At 43.5% G+C, this 17,173-nt stretch overlaps 1 protein-coding gene across 6 annotated transcripts in view; it reads right to left on the minus strand.

Annotated features, from left to right (window-relative positions):
* EBF1 (EBF transcription factor 1) overlaps positions 1-17,173 on the minus strand; it is a 374,718-nt gene that overhangs the window by 345,702 nt on the left and 11,843 nt on the right. For all 6 annotated transcript variants that reach the window (XM_035105768.3, XM_035105767.3, XM_035105770.3 and 3 more), the window contains exon 5: positions 7,606-7,679. In XM_035105768.3, coding sequence (XP_034961659.1) covers positions 7,606-7,679 — 74 coding nt within the window. The remainder of the gene's footprint in view (positions 1-7,605; positions 7,680-17,173) is intronic.

Here is a 17,173-nt window from a genome sequence, read left to right on the forward strand (position 1 = left end):
AAAATATCACACACACTTTCCTGGGAGTAAGACCCACTGAGCTCAGTGGGACTTGCTTCTGCGTAGATTAGGTGAGTGTGTGTGTGTGTGTGTGTGTGTGTGTGTGTGTGTGTGTGTGCCAAAATGTCCGGAATTTTGCAAACAGAACCAGACAGTGTATGTGCAAGTATCACTCTTTACTTTTTCTGATCTCTATGGACATGCCCAGTGCTGGGGGGTCACAGGGGTACCCATACCCCTAAACATTTTGTGAATCTAAGTTTGGCCTCATTGAGGGGCAGTATTTCAATATGAGTAGGAAAATGAGAGTATCCCTAAACACTTTTTTCGTTAAAACAAAACAAAACAAAATACTGGCCCTGCCTGCTCTCTGTACAAATACTTGCTTTGCAAACAAAGCCAGGAAGTGTGCATGCGAGGATCACTCTTAATCTTTTCCTATCTCTATGGTGCACCTGCATGGTTGATATTGGGATTGGGCAGATGAACTGGCTGCCTAGACCTTTCCAAGTGGTTGACCATGCCAGTGCCCAGTAAGCTGCCCATTAGCAAGTGGGAATGCCTGGGGTGGTGGGAGATTTGGCTATAGACACTATCATTGTCCTCATCCCCATGTTTAATAAGTTTGTAGTGTCTGTGATTACTGAAAGGGGAATCATGGAAGGCAAACAAAGCCATATGCCCTCAACTTCTAAAGTTAGAGAGAGATGCATCCTTCTGTATCTTCCTCTGGGTCCTTGTGCATGCCTAAATACACAAATATAAGACTCGGTGCATTCAGACTTCCCTCCTCCCAAAAGAAATGTGTCCTAATTCTCAAGCCGATTTATGATCTGGGTGCTTCACGACAACAACCGTCTTGTGAAGGCCCCCCCCCCTCACCCTCGCAAAATCACACACTACTTCCTAGCACATACACAAAGCTGGACCAATCATACAGCAGGGTGAAGCAACCTGTTTTAAGTGGCACCTTCAGGGTGGATCAAGGAAGGGGTAAATTGCTACCTGAATGACAGGATCGTAGTAGGGTAAAGCAGGGGTGTTTGGACTCGGAGCAAAAGGGACGCAAGGTGGCGCTGTGGGTCAAACCACAGAGCCTAGGGCTTGCCAATCAGAAGGTCGGTGGTTCGAATCCCCGCAATGGGTTGAGCTCCCGATGCTCAGTCCTAGCTCCTGCCAACCTAGCAGTTCGAAACCACGTCAAAGTGCAAGTAGATAAATAGGTACCGCTACAGCGGGAAGGTAAACAGCGTTTCCGTGCACTACTCTGGTTTGCCAGAAGCGACTTAGTCATGCTGGCCACATGACCCGGAAGCTCCCTCGAGCAGTAAAGCGAGATGAGCACCGCAACCCCAGAGTCATCCGCGACTGCACCTAATGGTCAGGGGTCCCTTTACCTTTACTTTTATAGGGAGCAAAATGTCTTGGGGCAGCATTCCTCATGTGTTACTCACATGACATGGCTGTTGTGACAGGGCTGCCCTGTGCCCTGTGTGTGTATGGGGGGGAAGTACTGAACAGAAGCAGTTGGGATCAGATACTGATATGATGAAGGAAATTTACATGCAAGCAGTATATGCTGTTGGCTTCTTGGCCTCTCATAAAAAATGCTAAAGGGAAGGCCAGGGTTCAGGAAGGCTGGGAAGTGAAGGGTAAAGAGGATCAGCAATATTCAATGTGAGACTTGAATCTTGTCAGAATTGAGCTCCTCGCTAAAAGCTCACCCTATACCAACTGTGTGTGAAGATAGACTACTTTTCCCCAGTAGAGTTCTTGGAAGTGTTGTGCCATATAAATAGCTCTCCAGGGAGAGTGACAAAGGTTTGCTTGTGCTGTACAACAATATAGCGAATAATGTATGGTGACCCACCAAGATTGGCAATAAAATGATAAACAGCACTAAGCATAACAGAAGCGCCTTTTACAAAATCAGACTGTTTAAGTAGTTTTACGAAAATAAAAATGGAAAAGAACACACAACTCTTTTCACAGGGCAGAAAGCTCACAGCAGCTATAAAGTGCTTCAAACTTTTTTACTTTTTCACAGATGAATGGATTTCCACACCTGTGGGGAATTGGCATTGTTTTGGTTGAGCCAAATATAATGAGAACTGTTGATTAGTTCTCTGCTCCGTAAAAAAAATAACTTTTAAGACATATCGGCATCTGAGGACTATCAATTTTCACACCACCCTGTCATACTTCCCCACACCCCCATACTCATGTACTGCTAGAAACATTTTTCATATCTTTAAAAAAAAAACCTGAAATAGCACTCCCTTCCAAAGAAGGAGTACTAATTAAAGATGTGACCTCACCTCCTCTCCAAGATGAGTGCAAGATTAAAAAGTGATTGACATAAAATAGTTTTAAATGACTGTTGAAAACTAAGGGCCCCACCCAGACTACTGAGGAATTAGTAAGCGATAACGGGATAGGCGGAATGCACACATTAAAATAGTTAGCAATAGAGGGAGAGCACACGGGGACCCACAATGAGTCATACATCTGAAAAGAACTGCACAGTGGTACCTCTACTTACGAATTTAATGCGTTCCGAACGCACATTCATAAGTCGAAAAAAATTGTAATTCGAATCCCATAGGAATGCATTGGGAGAAAAAAATTCGTAAGTCGAAGCAACCCTATCTAAAAATTCGTAAGTAGAAAAAATCCTATCTAAACCGCATCCAAGATGGCAGACGGAGCTCCATTCGTAAGTAGAAACATTCGTAAATAGAGGTACCACTGCATTTTTAATTGCTTGAGTGATAAGCACGCTCATTCCTCTTGTTGATGCCTCATCCCAAACCCATGCCTAGAAACCTGGGGTCTCCTTGGAGCAGTTGAACCCCTCAGAACCGAGTTCCACTTTATTGCCTGAATTTATATGTAGGGACATAAACAGAACAAATAAGGTCATAATGAAGGCACAGTTAAGCACTTTTAAATCTTAATCTTTCTTTTTAAGCATGTGTTTCTCTCTCCCTTTGAAATCAGTAGGACTTTAAAAGTGTTTAGTTCTGGCTGCATCATGATCGTTATATATATTTCTTATTGATTTTCATAAACATAACTTTTGTGAGATTGAGCTTTAAACAAAGAGTACTTCTCCTACATTAAAACTGGGCTGTTGTTTTTTTAAAAAACAACATATGGACCATGCCAGTAAATATACGACTCAAAGCAAATTCATTTTGATGATTCAGAGTTGTTGTTGTTGTGGTGGTGGTGGTGGTGGTGGTTGTTTTAAGAAAGCTAGAGCTGCAGACCAAACTTGGTTTTGCATGAAATGTCTGTGACTGGATCGCTGGATGTTTTCCCACCTCTTTAAAAGCAGCAATGAGAGGGTCTAATTTGGGCTGGAGCTGTAGTGCAGTGAGACACAGGGCTGATCCAAATCACACATGCCTGAAACTAATGTCAGCTACATGGGCACCTGTCCACAGCTTCAGGAGGGCTATTTCAATCAGGGTCATGGTACACTACAACCCTGGTCTCATTAAAGCAGGGGTGAGGAACCTGGTGCCCTCCAGGTTGTGGCTGGACCACAACTCCCATATTGCCTGACCATTAGCCATTTTGTCTAGGATGGGTGGGAACTTCAGTCCAACAACATCTGAATGGCCACAGGTTCCCCATGCTGGAATTGAAATCGAATGATCCAAAGGATCGTGGAGGGAAATGCACTGGAGATCCAAGCACAAAACCCCCACATCATGTCTCATTTGATGCCTAAGAGAGTGAGCAATGACATAGGAAGGCTCTGGATAAAATCTCTTTATCAGTCATGAATTCACTGAGTAGCCCCCCCCCCCAAAAAAAATCTTTATACTGTAATGGTGAGAATATCAGCCAGCCATACCCAGCAGTTGTAAGGATTTCTGCCCTGAACAATCTGAAACTTGTATAAATGCTAGGTATTTGTTCTGTGTACGTGTGTTGTTTGGGGGGGGGTGTTGTTGGGTCATTTAGTGCTCTGAGAATGATCAGTCTTGAAACCACCACAGAACAAAAAGCAGAGGTGAACCCTTCTGCTCAGAAGCTAATGATGATCTGGGTTATAGTGTGTTAGAACATGAGAAGGATAGCCCCAAAATAAAATAAAATAAAATAAAATAATACTGTAACCTGCAATGTGCTGCGTTAAGAGTACAGTATAGGAAGCTGCCCCTTGCAGATCTTGGGACCCATTCACATGACTGCCCTTTTTATTGCTGCTTCCAAGGGATGGTAACAAAGGGCCAGAACCTGAATTGTGCCAACTTCGAAGCCTGCCAGAAAGCAACCAGACAACTGTCTGATTAACTGCCATTTAATAGTAAACACAAGCTGACGATAACACACATTTTCTACAGTGAGAAGAGGACGATGCTCTTTAGAAGTCGGGTTGCACCTTGATATCTCTTTTGCACAATGGCCACTAACAAAAGTTAGCTTTGCAAGATTCCCCTCTAATATTCTTATCCTCGGCATTATTCTTATTTTTATCATCACCAAAAGAACCATCTCTTCAAGATACTTGGAAATCCTGTGCAGTAAACAACCAGCCGCCTGTAATCTCAATTCAGTTCTTTGCCGTTTCCACTCATCCAGGATTTCTCCTCTACATCTGAGCCCTTTGTTTCCTCCGCAACACAGTTCCTCCCATTTTGAAAATAATTCGGTTTTGGTGACATAAACTCAAAGTTTTATTGTGCCGTTAGCCTTGATCGAAGGCGCTGCTGAAAGTTGTTTGGGAATTAAATATCTAAAACAAGCTATTCTGAAGCACAGGGCCTTCACTATTTCATGTCTGGAATGAAGAAATTTCATCTTAGAGAGAGCAAGCTGTCTTTCACACCATATGGCTAATGGTAGTGCATAGCAATTAGCTGGGCTGATTAATGGGGAACAGACTCTAATTTTATGCTTATAATTGAGGCTGCATTTGAACCCCTGGTGCAGATTCAGCACATCCCAACTTCCACTTACAGCAGGCAGGGAAGCGAGTGGTAGAGAAACCAAGGCTGGAACACACACCCTCCAAACCTTCCTTATTGTTGAAAAGTGTGGTATCAGTACAACCAATCAGAGGTTTGTGTGATAAGATCAGGCAGCATGACAGAAAAAGAGCATCTTTTATAGTTTGGTCAACATCTACGAATGCTCACATTGGCCCTAAAATATTTTAACAGGGTATTACCCTCTTATTTCAAGCAACATGTCCTTTTCTGCCTGCATGCATTTGTAAAGCAGTGAGAAATTGCACATTTAAGAACAATGCAAATACTACATCAAGTAAATTCAGAATTTTGGCATAGAATGTTGTTTTCATGTCAAGGTATATTGGCAGCCCTGTAATTTACTGACACAGATATTAAAATTGGCTAACATCTAGTTATTTTTGCATTTTTGGTTTATTTAAAGTAAATATGTAGAGTTTTGTATAATTTAAGGAGAACAGACTACTGTGTGTTGGCACTATAAATGAAAGGAAGTCTTGTGGGTGTTAAAATTCCAAGTGCCATCTGTTCACACTGAAATCATGGGGAATTTTGTCACTATCGTCAGTAAAGCATGGTTGGCTTCTTATCTGATATAGTTGGAGCCCAGAGAAATCAGATTGAAATTTGTGCTGCTTAAATGTAAACAATGTTAAGTTCCTTCCCCACCCCCCACCCCGATGGGTGTTTTGAACTTTCTCCAAATTATACCCATTATATGCACTTCAATAGAACAATCGCTTTTCTCACCTCAAGGCGCTCTGAATTTTAACAGTGGCACAACAGCACTATGTGCTGTCCTGTATGGAGATATGGAGGAACTTCACCTGTTGAATTTCTGCCTGCTACACAGACATTAAGTAAAACTGTAAATGATCCCCATGTCTCACTTTTGGAGCCTAGGTTTTTATCCAATGAAGTTGTCTTGTTAGTGCAAGAATGACTTGCATTAAGAGGACTTTCTCTTCCCCCAACCACCCTGTCCCCCAATCTGTTATGGAGGTTCCCCCAAGCATCTGAGCGGATTGGGAGGATGCAGAGAAAGGAGAGGGAAATGAAGACTCATATTGCAGGTGAAAGCACTTGCACTCATGGGACGAATCCATTCGATCCAACCCCTAGAGACCTTCAAGAATACACTGTTTCATAATTGACACCAGAATTTCTGATAGTCATCTGGAGAACTTTCCCACTTTTCAATGTGGAGTATCCAGGTGAAAAAGAAGAAAGGTTCCCTGCACCTTCAATAGAAGAGGGAATTTCAGTCGCTGGAGCTTGTCATCCAAGCTTTTTAACTACTGAAATTCCCTCTCCTACACAGCAATCAAAGGAAAGGGAGCTCTGGGCCCGTTTTTTCACCAGGCCTCCTTACATCAGAGTTTCACTGCACAGAAATTCCTGAAATTTATTTTAAAAAATACTCACTGGCTTCATTGAAATTGTAGGGTCATGCCCATTAGCATGAGCTTAAGGATCTTGCTGAGAGTTTGTCACATGGCCTAGGAAAGAAAAGGCCTCGCCTATTCCCTTTAACAGAGATTTGTTCTGCAGCAACCAGCAGCAGCAGAGCTCTTCATGGCCTGCAGCTAAACCTACTCACCTGCTAAATGCTGCCAATCAAACTGCCATTAAAGGGACAGGCACAGGAGCCCAGTGCAAAAGCTGGCAGCACCCTAATGCAATTCTTCATGGAATTGGAAAAGCAAAAGACCCACATCTTTATTACTTTTTTAAAAGAAAGAAAGAAAGAAAGAAAGAAAGAAAGAAAGAAAGAAAGAAAGAAAAAAGATGCTGCGATCAGTTCCCAAATAGCCCCAGCAGAGTTGCTGTTGCTTAATTCTGCCAGATCCAAAGAAGCCAGCCCTGGATAGAAACACATGTGGAAATATTTCCAAACAAGGACAAACCTTGTGTGGAGCCAACGGCCCCTTATCCGAGGCTTCAAAATGGGTGTAAATTTGCTCCCATGAATGGTCCCATTGAAACGAAGATGCCATAGTAAACCTGAGCACCAGAGTCCTTGCGGCATCCAAGCCTTATGTCTGCATTACAGATATCATCACCTTGACCACAGACCATATTCCCTTCCCTGGCCCCCTTAAAGCGCCCTTCCCAGGCAGCCGAGATGGCATCTCGCTGCTGAGAATAAACCTGTAAACCTGTGAAAAGATGACAACATCCTCTGCCTTTCGGACCGGCTGAACGAAAGCCCGTCGTGATCCCAGGGGCCTAACATGGCAATTTTACTGCTGGGAGATTCTGCTGGATAATGACTCCTCCTCGAAAGGGAGCAATTTAGATGCTAACATTTTTGGTGTGACTATATTTTCCACACCTATTAAGGCTACAGTGTCTAAACGGAAGCTTTTCGTACATTGTTGAGGATTGAGCTGCAATAAATAATTGAAAATGTGTATGATGACTGGGACTTTGTTGCTAATTGCAGGCGTAAAACTGTGTTATTCTGGGCTTCTTGGAAGCAAAGGAAGTGATGCTTTTACATTCCAAAATACCGTAGTTACAGGATCAACCTACCTTCACCCCCACCCCCAAGCTTTCTTTTTTGAGACAGAAGTTAATTTTCTATTTGCTAATTAAATGGTGACAGGAGCTTTCTTACCTGCACATTATTTCATGGGTGAGCAAAACTCTGCACATTTCTGGGTTCTTGTCTTGGCCTTCGTACACTATCGCCTGGAAAGAAAGAAAAACAGGAAGGGGTTTTTTATTTTATATATTTTATATTTTTAACCTGCAAAGTGAATGTGCCTGGAGAAAATGATCACCGACACAGCACATGAATGCATAACAATGTGGCAAGCCAGTTAGCTTTGCTTAAACAGACGGCATCCTAGCAGAAATTGCCTCGAGATTTGTTGCTGGAGAGTCCCAGAAGCAGAGCGGAGTGAGAGCTTTGCTCTGTGCTTTTCTCTCTCTCTCTCTCTCTCTCTCTCTCTCTCTCTCTCTCTCTCTCTCTCTCTCTCTCTCTTTCCCTCTCTCTCTCTCTCTCTCTCTCTCTCTCTCTTTCCCTCTCTCTCCCTCTCTTCTGTTTTAACCAATGCATTATGCACATCTTCAGAGCGGTGTGTAGGATAAGCTTTTTTAGTAGTCAAGACAACCACAATGTTCTTTTCAATTCAGAATAAAATATAAACTTAATAGCGGGGGGGGGGGCGCACGGGAAAACCAGTAAAGCTCAGAACACTATGGGGCCTATTCATAAAAAGAAAAAGTTAATATATTTTTAATTCAAAAAGCATGGCTGTACACTTAACTAGCTACTACCGGAGCACAGAACCTGATTCACAACGTGCTCTGTAAAACTCCAGCCTAGTTAACTATGCTAACAAATTAAAGGAGAGTAAATTCCTGTCAATGCAAACAAACAAGTTCTGGAAAACAAGAGACTAAGCCAGTAACACAGATGCTCCAATACCTAAAATGCCATGTCAGTATTTAAGTCTGCTTCATGCATTACCAGTATCTATTTAAGCATACACCTTACGTGACACAATATGTAAATCCAGGGTGAGGAGGTAGCGGTCGCCTGGATGTTGCTGTACTATAACTCCCATCATCCCTGACCGCCGGCCATGCTGGCTAAAGCTGAGGGAATCTGGAGACCAACCACACTCGTTAAGTCATCAAACACATGTTGGTCATAATGGGGAGATGGGGAGCCTTTGCAGGGAACAACTGAGGGGGTAGGGAAGGGCTGCTTAATCTTCCTCCCATCTGCCAGTGCTCCCCAAACCTCATCCCTTTCCCAGGCCAGGCATATTTCTAGGCTCAGATCTAGCTGGTCAGAAAAAAGGGGCAAGAAGCAAGCCACAAGGAGAGGGGGAGGGGAGAACTGGGCGGCAGCAGAAGGATTAAGCACCCTCATGCTATCCGCCAATTCACCCAGCAGTTGTCCCCACACTGGGGTCAGGGTTAAGTTTGACAGCCAGTGTTGGTGCAGCAGTTAGAGTGTAGGACTAGGAGCTGGAAGACCAGGCTTCAAAGCGCCACTTTATTAAGAAGCTCACTGGGTCACCTTGGGCCAGTCACCACCTCTCCGTCTAACCTACCTCATAGGGCTGTTGTGGGCATGAAATGAAGAGGGGGAGAACCATGTGCATCACCTCCTTGGAGGGAAATAAATGGGGTATAAATGCAATAAACAAACGAGCCCAGGGTTAGGAATGTGTTGGTTTCGGAGCATCTAGCTCTAGCCTAGGATGCATTAAATCAGTGGTGTCAAAACTTTTTTCAAAGAGGGCTAGATTTGATGAAGTGAAGGGCCGTGAGGGCCGACCAAAGTTGTTGACCTTTTTTTAGGGTTGAAGTTGTTGAGCTCTTATTTTAGGATAGAAGTTTTTGAGGGTTTTTTGGGGATTGAAGTTGTTGAGGTTTGGGGGGATTTTACCCCAGGGAATAAACTGCCACAGTGGGCTGGATTAAACCGACCAGCGAGCCAGATTAGGCCCCCGAAATGGACTTTGGACATGCCTGCATTAAATAAATGCCTCAAAGTGGTATGTGATCAGTACATGTTTACAAACATGCATGTTGCACATAGCCACAGTTGTCAGGGAGTGGCTCCCTGTCACGTGTTCTCTAGGTGGCCGGCCCAGATTTTTGCTGCCATGGAATGTGTGGAATAAATCACCCTTCGTTTCTGAATAGTGGGACTTCTAAGCTGTCCTGGTTTGTCCATTCCTCCTACTCCTGTACCTTTAAGGGTGCAGTCCTGCACATTCTGACTCTAAGTCGATGGAGCTTACAGCTGAGTCAATAAATAAAGCATCAGCCTGGGCTGCAAAAACTGACAAGGAAGGGGAAACTGTGCCACTATGCCATTTCGCACAGCAACATTCTACATTGCAATCACAACAGAAATTCATGCACCATCTGAAGGAAGTTTACAGTTTCCCCCCATAACATGTACACAAAGGGGGGGGGAATATGACTGCACAACAAAGAGAAAACAAAGAGAATCTCAGGGAAGGACTTTGGGGCAGCACCCATGTCCCCCATCAGCTGAAGGGCCCCCAAACACTGCAGAAGTAATACACTGTTGCTATTTAAAGAGAAGGGATCCTCCATAAGACTATGGAGCCTAATGGGCTAGAACACAAAATCATTGGTCTGGCCCTTTAAAAGACTTTTTATTCTGCAGCAATCAGCAGGCAAAGATTTTTATGGCACAGAACTGCCCTCACCTGCTAATTGATGCTGATCAAATGGCTGGTAAAGGAACAGCTAGGCCGCCAGGGAGGGAGGGGGGGGGGTCAGTTCAATAGTTGGCAACCCTAAAAGAAAAGGCTGGCTGCTGAAATCTGCAACAAGCTATTTATTGAGGTCCAATAAAAATGGCAAACAGCCTCATGCGGGGTATACTGCTGTGCGCGGGCATATGTTTTTGCAGGATGGAGCTCTGCATTTGCAATACTTAACCTTTTGTGCCATCTTGTTAAAGGTAGGCCATTAGTAAACTCCTTTTACTAGGGTGAGCAGATGTAGAGGAGGGCAGGGCTCCTGTATTTGTCTTTACTAGTAGCAAAGAAAGGGGGGGTGTTTTCAGCAGGAGCGGCTTATCTTGCGACGGCAAGAAAGCCTGCGTAGACTGAGACACCCTCCTCTACACAAGAGTTTTTTAAAAATACAGAAGCTCTCTTGTCCTTTGTCCTCATGTGCTCCAAATTCACCAGTAACTTAGGTGCTGCATAGAGGTGGATCTTCCTGTCCTCTGTCTCCAGTAATGAGTGAAATAGCATTTGTGGATGACCCAGATGATCTACAAAACCGCGTGTGCATCTTCCATGGGCAGACTTTGGTACTGTGGTGCCCTAAGCTAGGCCAAAACTTGGCACGCCAATCCTCATGCCATGCCAGGCTTTAGGAAGGAGGTAGGAGGGCTCTGTAAGGGTCCTACCTCCTTCCCAAAGCTAGGCAAGCAGTAACTAGGCTTTGGGAAGGAGGTGAGAGGACTCTAGGACCCTGTCAGAGCCCTCATGTCTTCTTCTCATAGCCATAGCTGCCAAGTTCTCCCTTTTTTTAAAGGGAAATTCCCTTATGCTGAATAGGCTTCCTCGCGAGAAAAGGGAAAACTTGGCAGCTATGCTCATAGCTGAGCAAGTGCTTACCAGGCTCCCTCTGCACTGGGCACCCAGTGAGGGGGGGGGGACTGGTTGCACTGCCCTAAAACCACCTCTGCATCTTCCATTGATGCTTCTATATAATGCAAGAACAGTAAGAAAAAACAAAAAACACTGCCTTGGCTCAATCAGACCAAAGTTCTGCCTAGCACACTCTGTCTCCTGCAGTGGCCGAGCAATTCCAGTTATTCCAGGGGCCAGTTATTCCCACTGGCCTGTTCTTATGTCAGGTACACTGCTTCTGAACATGGGTGTTCCATTTAGATATTATTCATTCATTCATTCAAAATGGTTATAGCCTGCCTTTCCTTAATGAGCCCAAGGTACTTAATGATGCAAGTTGAAACAATAACTTAACCATTTAAAAACAATTTGGCAATGGAAAGAAAAACAACAGCTATAAAACATTAAAACAACAGAGAGAGTAAAATGTTTTTTAAATAAAAAACAACCATCAAAAACAATGTAACCGCAGTCCTTAAAACTACTTCAAAAGGGAAACAACAGTTTATGTCCCCAAAGCCTTCCTAAAAATGAAGATTTTGACTATCTGAAGGAAGGCCATTAGAGTGGGGGGGGGTGGAGGTAGAGAGTGGGATTAGCTTTCCTCAAGAGGGAGTTGTAGCACTTTAGGCAGCATAGTCATTGAATGACTTATAACTAGCTTCCTATTACAGGTTAGGCAATATTCATGTCTATGAGTGAATTGTTTCAAGATGTATACAAATAAATGCGGCTCACACCTAACTTAGCCCCGTACTCCCATTTGCTTCAAAGAGACAATGTATATTTACAATGTATCAGTAGATACCAGCCAATATCTACTGATGCTTTATTGATGTTTTTCATTATGCTTTATAGACATTTGTAGATAGGTTTCATTGCATTTTATGTTGTAAGCTGCCTTGATATATTTTATGAAAAACTGGGGGTCATAAACATTCAAATATATAAGTAAATAAAAATGCGCATAGCTCAGTTGGTAGAGCATGAGAATCTTAATCTCAGAGTTGTGGGTTCGAGCCTCATGTTGGGCCAAAGATTCCTGCATTGCAGGGGGTTGGACTAGATGACTCTTGTGGTCCCATCCAACTCCACAATTCTATGATGCCAGAGTTGCAGTCCACAGCATCCTTACTAAAAGGTACTGCATAAAAACTTTGCTTTTAAAAGTATAAGTCATTTCATGGCTCTGTGTGTGTGTGTGTGTGTGTGTGTGTGTGTGTGTGTGTGTGTGTGTGGCCAGCTCAAGCAAACTAGTACAGCTAAACAAGCGGAACAAAGCCATGCATAAAATGAGATGGCTTGGCACTGCGGTAACTTTGCTTTTGAAAAGGTTGCCCACTGAAAGCGATAGGAGGGGGTGAGGTTTGCCTGTGCAGCAGTCATGAATCTTAGCCGGCAAAAGTAATTGCTTAAACATAGTATTATCACACTCCAGTACGGTATACTATATTTTAATATGATTTAGTAGTGCTGTAAATAATAGCACTGATGTTGCTGTAGCTTTCTGCAGCCTTCGCACCAACGTCACTTTGTAAGAAAGCTCTAACAGAGCTTGTACAGAGGGACTTTCTCGGCATCTAACTTTATTGCAGAGGGTTGGGGGGGGGAGTGTGTCTTCCCTGGGCCCAGATCTTATCCCTTTCTCATCAACCAAGATCTTAGCTTGCATTTCAGAGGGATTTCAGCCTGTACTCCTTTGCATATATTGTTCCACTTGTTTCACCCACTGAGGCTTTGTGTACCAAGTGAGTTTCTCTTTTCCCTTTTGAAAAGCCACTGGCTTCCCATCCTGACATGCTTAGCAGGATCTGAGCTCAGAACTGCAAGGGGGAAATGGTTAGAGAAAGGGATGCAGCTCGGTAGCATTGCAAGTTAGTTGCATGCCGAGTCCAACCATCAGCACCTCTCATTTAAACAGATCTTGGGGAGCAGGGCTGCAAAGGATCGGTGCCTGAAGTCTTTAAGAACTGATGCCAGTTAGAGCACGTATCTGATCAACGTCCGCAGTGCCATCTGGGCACATGTCAGGGGGCCCCATGCCAGGGGTGAGAAGCAAAATTGTGGGAACCAACAAATGTTTAACTTTATACAGCCAGGCTAGTTTCCACACCCACACCCACACTCCCCTCTCTATATCCTTCATCCAGGCAACCTATAGGCCTGATCAGTGTTCAAGGATGCATTCCAGTTAGGCAAAAAAATACTTGAAGGTGTGAAATAGGGCTGCTGAGCGCCATTTAAGCCACATCTGGCTCCCACTACTGAGTTAGAGTGAACTGCACTGGGCTAGACAACTCCATATCCACTCACCTATTTACAGGCACATCTCACGGGCTTCAGTGGAACTTAGAGCTGATACATATTTTTCCATAATGGTGACTAACTTGAAAGCACTCCATGTCAAAATCCCTCTGTACGTGCAAAGCCAGTGCATGCAGATGAAGTGGGTTTTGGATGTGCAAGGAGAACTAGGGGTGTTTTGAAACACCCCATCTCCCTAAGGTGCCGTGAGGCAGTTTCACCCACGTGCCTCGCTGAATTGCTTGAACCAGCTCTAACTTACAAGTCTCTGGGCTTGGAAACACAGAGAAACCCTCATGTTAAAAGCATTTGTGGTGATCCAGAGATCTCTTGCAGATGAGGGGGATCTGCTGTGCAGAGATGCAGAAAAACATTCCCAGGAGTGGAGTCTTGCACACAATTAAAGTGAATGAGGAAACTACTCCATGTAAGGAGGTCTGGGTGCACACTGGAGTGCACACAGAGTTCTGGATCTGGGCCACTATATGTGCAAGTAAACATTATACTGCACTAGAATCATTGGTACTAATTCCTACATCAGATGGTGCTTTTAAAAACACACACAATGATAAAGTAATGTAGAAGTTTACCTGCAAATCATCATGACCAGATACAGGTTCATTTACTATAAATCAATTATTTAAATAAATGAAGTTTTAGTCCACTGTGATTTTTGCAGGTTTAGATACTTAAAGAAAAAAATCTTCCTAAAATCAAAAGGCAACATGAGTGATTGATGCTGTGGGGTTTGTATGTTATCAAGAGTGGGCTTTTTGACCGCAGGAATGGAAGAATACCAAAAGCTTAATTGCATTTGATATGTCAGGTTATCTGGGCACTGCCAAAAAGCTAGCGAAGCTGGGGCAATGGTGTTTTGCGCTGAATAATTGATTTTGCATTTAATACAGCACAGTAGGGCCCCAAAGGATCCCACCCCCTGCTTAAGTAAGAACTGAAAATGTTGAAGCCCCACCACTGTGCATGCTCAGCTGCCAATCTTGCCAGCACCGGAGTCAATGTGAGTTTAATTGCAGCAACATCAGCTTCACTAGCAGCTACAAATAAGAGCAAGCAAATTTAATTCCCTCCCTTTCTTCACTTCCTCTCCATGCATCTGCTATGCTTACTTAACCTCCAGGTACCTACTTTTTAAAAAACAAAACCCAGCTAAATAGCAATAATGAACAAACAGAGTCAACAGTGTGGTATCTAATCACCTGTCTGTTGTGTTTAACATCAGCAGTCCTTTTGCTTACGTGCATAACATCCTTAGCCTTGCGATGCACTAGGGGCTCACTTCAGTTTCTTTGCACTCAGCTATTATCAAGGCAACTGCATGTATTAAAACGGAAGACTCTTGCATGGTGGGGAGATGGACCCTGCCTACTTTTTTCAGCTCCCATTCTATGAGCCAGGTATAGAGGTTACCAAAAGTTTTGCATTTCCTTTAGGATTGCCAACTAGATAAAAGCAAAAACAACTCTCTCCTGACCTATAACAAAGCTTCGATTTGCATAAATCAGCAGGCACCACTTTTGCAGCTAAGCATTATCACCTGCCAATTGCTGCCTATCAAACTGTGCTTGGAGAGAGAGCTGCATGTGGAAATTTAAAAGTTGGCAACCCTAACCCCCCCCCTCTCTCTCTCACACACACACACATGTTGGGTTGTGAGATGCACCATTTGTTCATGCAGAAACAGTGTAGTGCACATGACCAACATCATGCAAAAGCAAGAGCATGCAAAAATGGGACAGGCCATGCTCTCAATGGCCAAGTCCCATTAACACTTTGCCTGCTGCAGAGTGAAATCCAGTCAAAGGGGAGGAAAGAGACCGTCTTGGGCAGAGAAATTGCAAGAAGTGGTCCTTAAGCTGGCATTACTTGGCTAAACTTGACATGCGAGTGGGCAAACATGCCCTTTCCATGTCTAGAATGTTGCAGATATTTAATTTGTTAAGGACCTGTGGAGAACAGCCTCGTTATCCTTCCCTTCAGACACGTCCAACAGGTAGATCATGATCTACCGGTAGATCACTGGACATCTGTGGTAGATCACTGGCTCCCCCCAAAGAAGCTCAACAAGTTTGGCTCCCCTAAAAGAAGCTCATCATTTTTCCCTGCACCCCTAAAAAACGTGGCTTTCCCCCTCCCTAAAAAAATGTTCAACAACTTTAACCTGAACCCCAAAAGGGGGTAGATCACTGCCAGTTTTTAACTCTGTGAGTAGATCGCAGTCTCTTGGGAGTTGGCCACCTCTGCGCTTGCACCATTACCAAGATTTATTCAGAAGAATAAGTTTGCAGACCTCTAAGCCGCAATGAAGGGCCTGGAAGACCAAAAGAATCCCCCCCCCAGTGTGTGAATTATCAGATAACAGGATACACAGGGTGCCACTCTATTTTGGCTCTCTAAGCCACTCTTAGGATGTTACCTCTTCTCGCAAATGGCACAATATAAGAAGTGTGGGGTTAGCTTACAGTTGCCGTCTGTGCTCACAAACCATGGCGGCAAACATTTACAACAGTTGGTTTCAGGACGGAAGGAAGAACAGTCTCAGATCTTTGCAGCTGACAGAAACTCAGGTCCCACTACAGGAAGTTGCTAAATTATGATTCCTTTAAACACACACACACACACACACACACACACACACACACACACACCACCCTTCTATTGTAAGCATTAAATGAAAATGGTATTTTGATCTAAATACAGTATTTCCAAATATTTTTCATGCTCTGTTCATGAACCTAGACCTCTGGTGGGATAATTGTCAAAGTTATTCAGAGCTCTATTCCAGTGAAACCCAGTTACAAAAGGAGATCAATAAATTAGGAAGAAGTGAAGTAAAAGTTCCCCGGTATAAAGTTAGACTACTGTAGTACTAAAAATAATTTTGCAAATGTACACCATAACCCACATGGGTAAAGAAATAAACAACCATGTGATGCGATTTCCTCCCCGGTGTGGGTGTGTTTGCCTTTTATAGTTTTAACTCTGGGGTATGTCTTGATAGGAGGTTGGAAAACTATATTAAAAAGGCAATTAAATCCTTTCCCCTTACCTCCAACTAGGACCATTATGTTTATTAATTTAGAAATCACTTTTAATAAATGGCTTTTAGAAGACATCTGAAGGCAGCCCTGTTTAGGGAAGTTTTTTAATGTTTGATGTTTTATCGTGTTTTTAGTATTTTGTTGGGAGCTGCCCAGAGTGGCTGGGGGAACCTAGCCAGATGAGCAGGGAATGAATATATATATAACTACTACTTATTAAAAACATTTCTATCCTGCTCTTCATTGCTAGTGATTTCAAAGTGGGTTACAAGTTAAAAGCAACATAAAAAATACATATATTCCGGCGTATAAGATGACTGGGCGTATAAGACAACCCCCAACTTTTCCAGTTAAAATATAGACTTTGGGATATACTCACCGAATAAGAAATACGACCCGGCGTATAAGACAACCCCCGACTTTTGAGAATATTTTCCTGGGTTAAAAGTAGTCTTATACGCAGGAATATACAGTACTCAGCCGCTTAAGAACAGGAGCAAATGCACTGCAACCCGAAGAGGTAATGACAAATAGTCTGAAATTAAATGTTTGTTGAGGAAGGCCTGAGCAAAAAGTCCAGTCTTAAGCTGGTGCCAAAAGCAGAACAGGATCAGCATCCATCCTATTTCAAAAGGAAGAGCATTCCAAAGGCAAGGTTCCCTCACTGAGAAGCCTCTCCCCC

The sequence above is a fragment of the Zootoca vivipara genome, chromosome 2 (assembly GCF_965207765.1).
Source record: "Zootoca vivipara chromosome 2, rZooViv2.hap1.1, whole genome shotgun sequence".
NCBI classification, from domain to species: domain Eukaryota; kingdom Metazoa; phylum Chordata; class Lepidosauria; order Squamata; family Lacertidae; genus Zootoca; species Zootoca vivipara.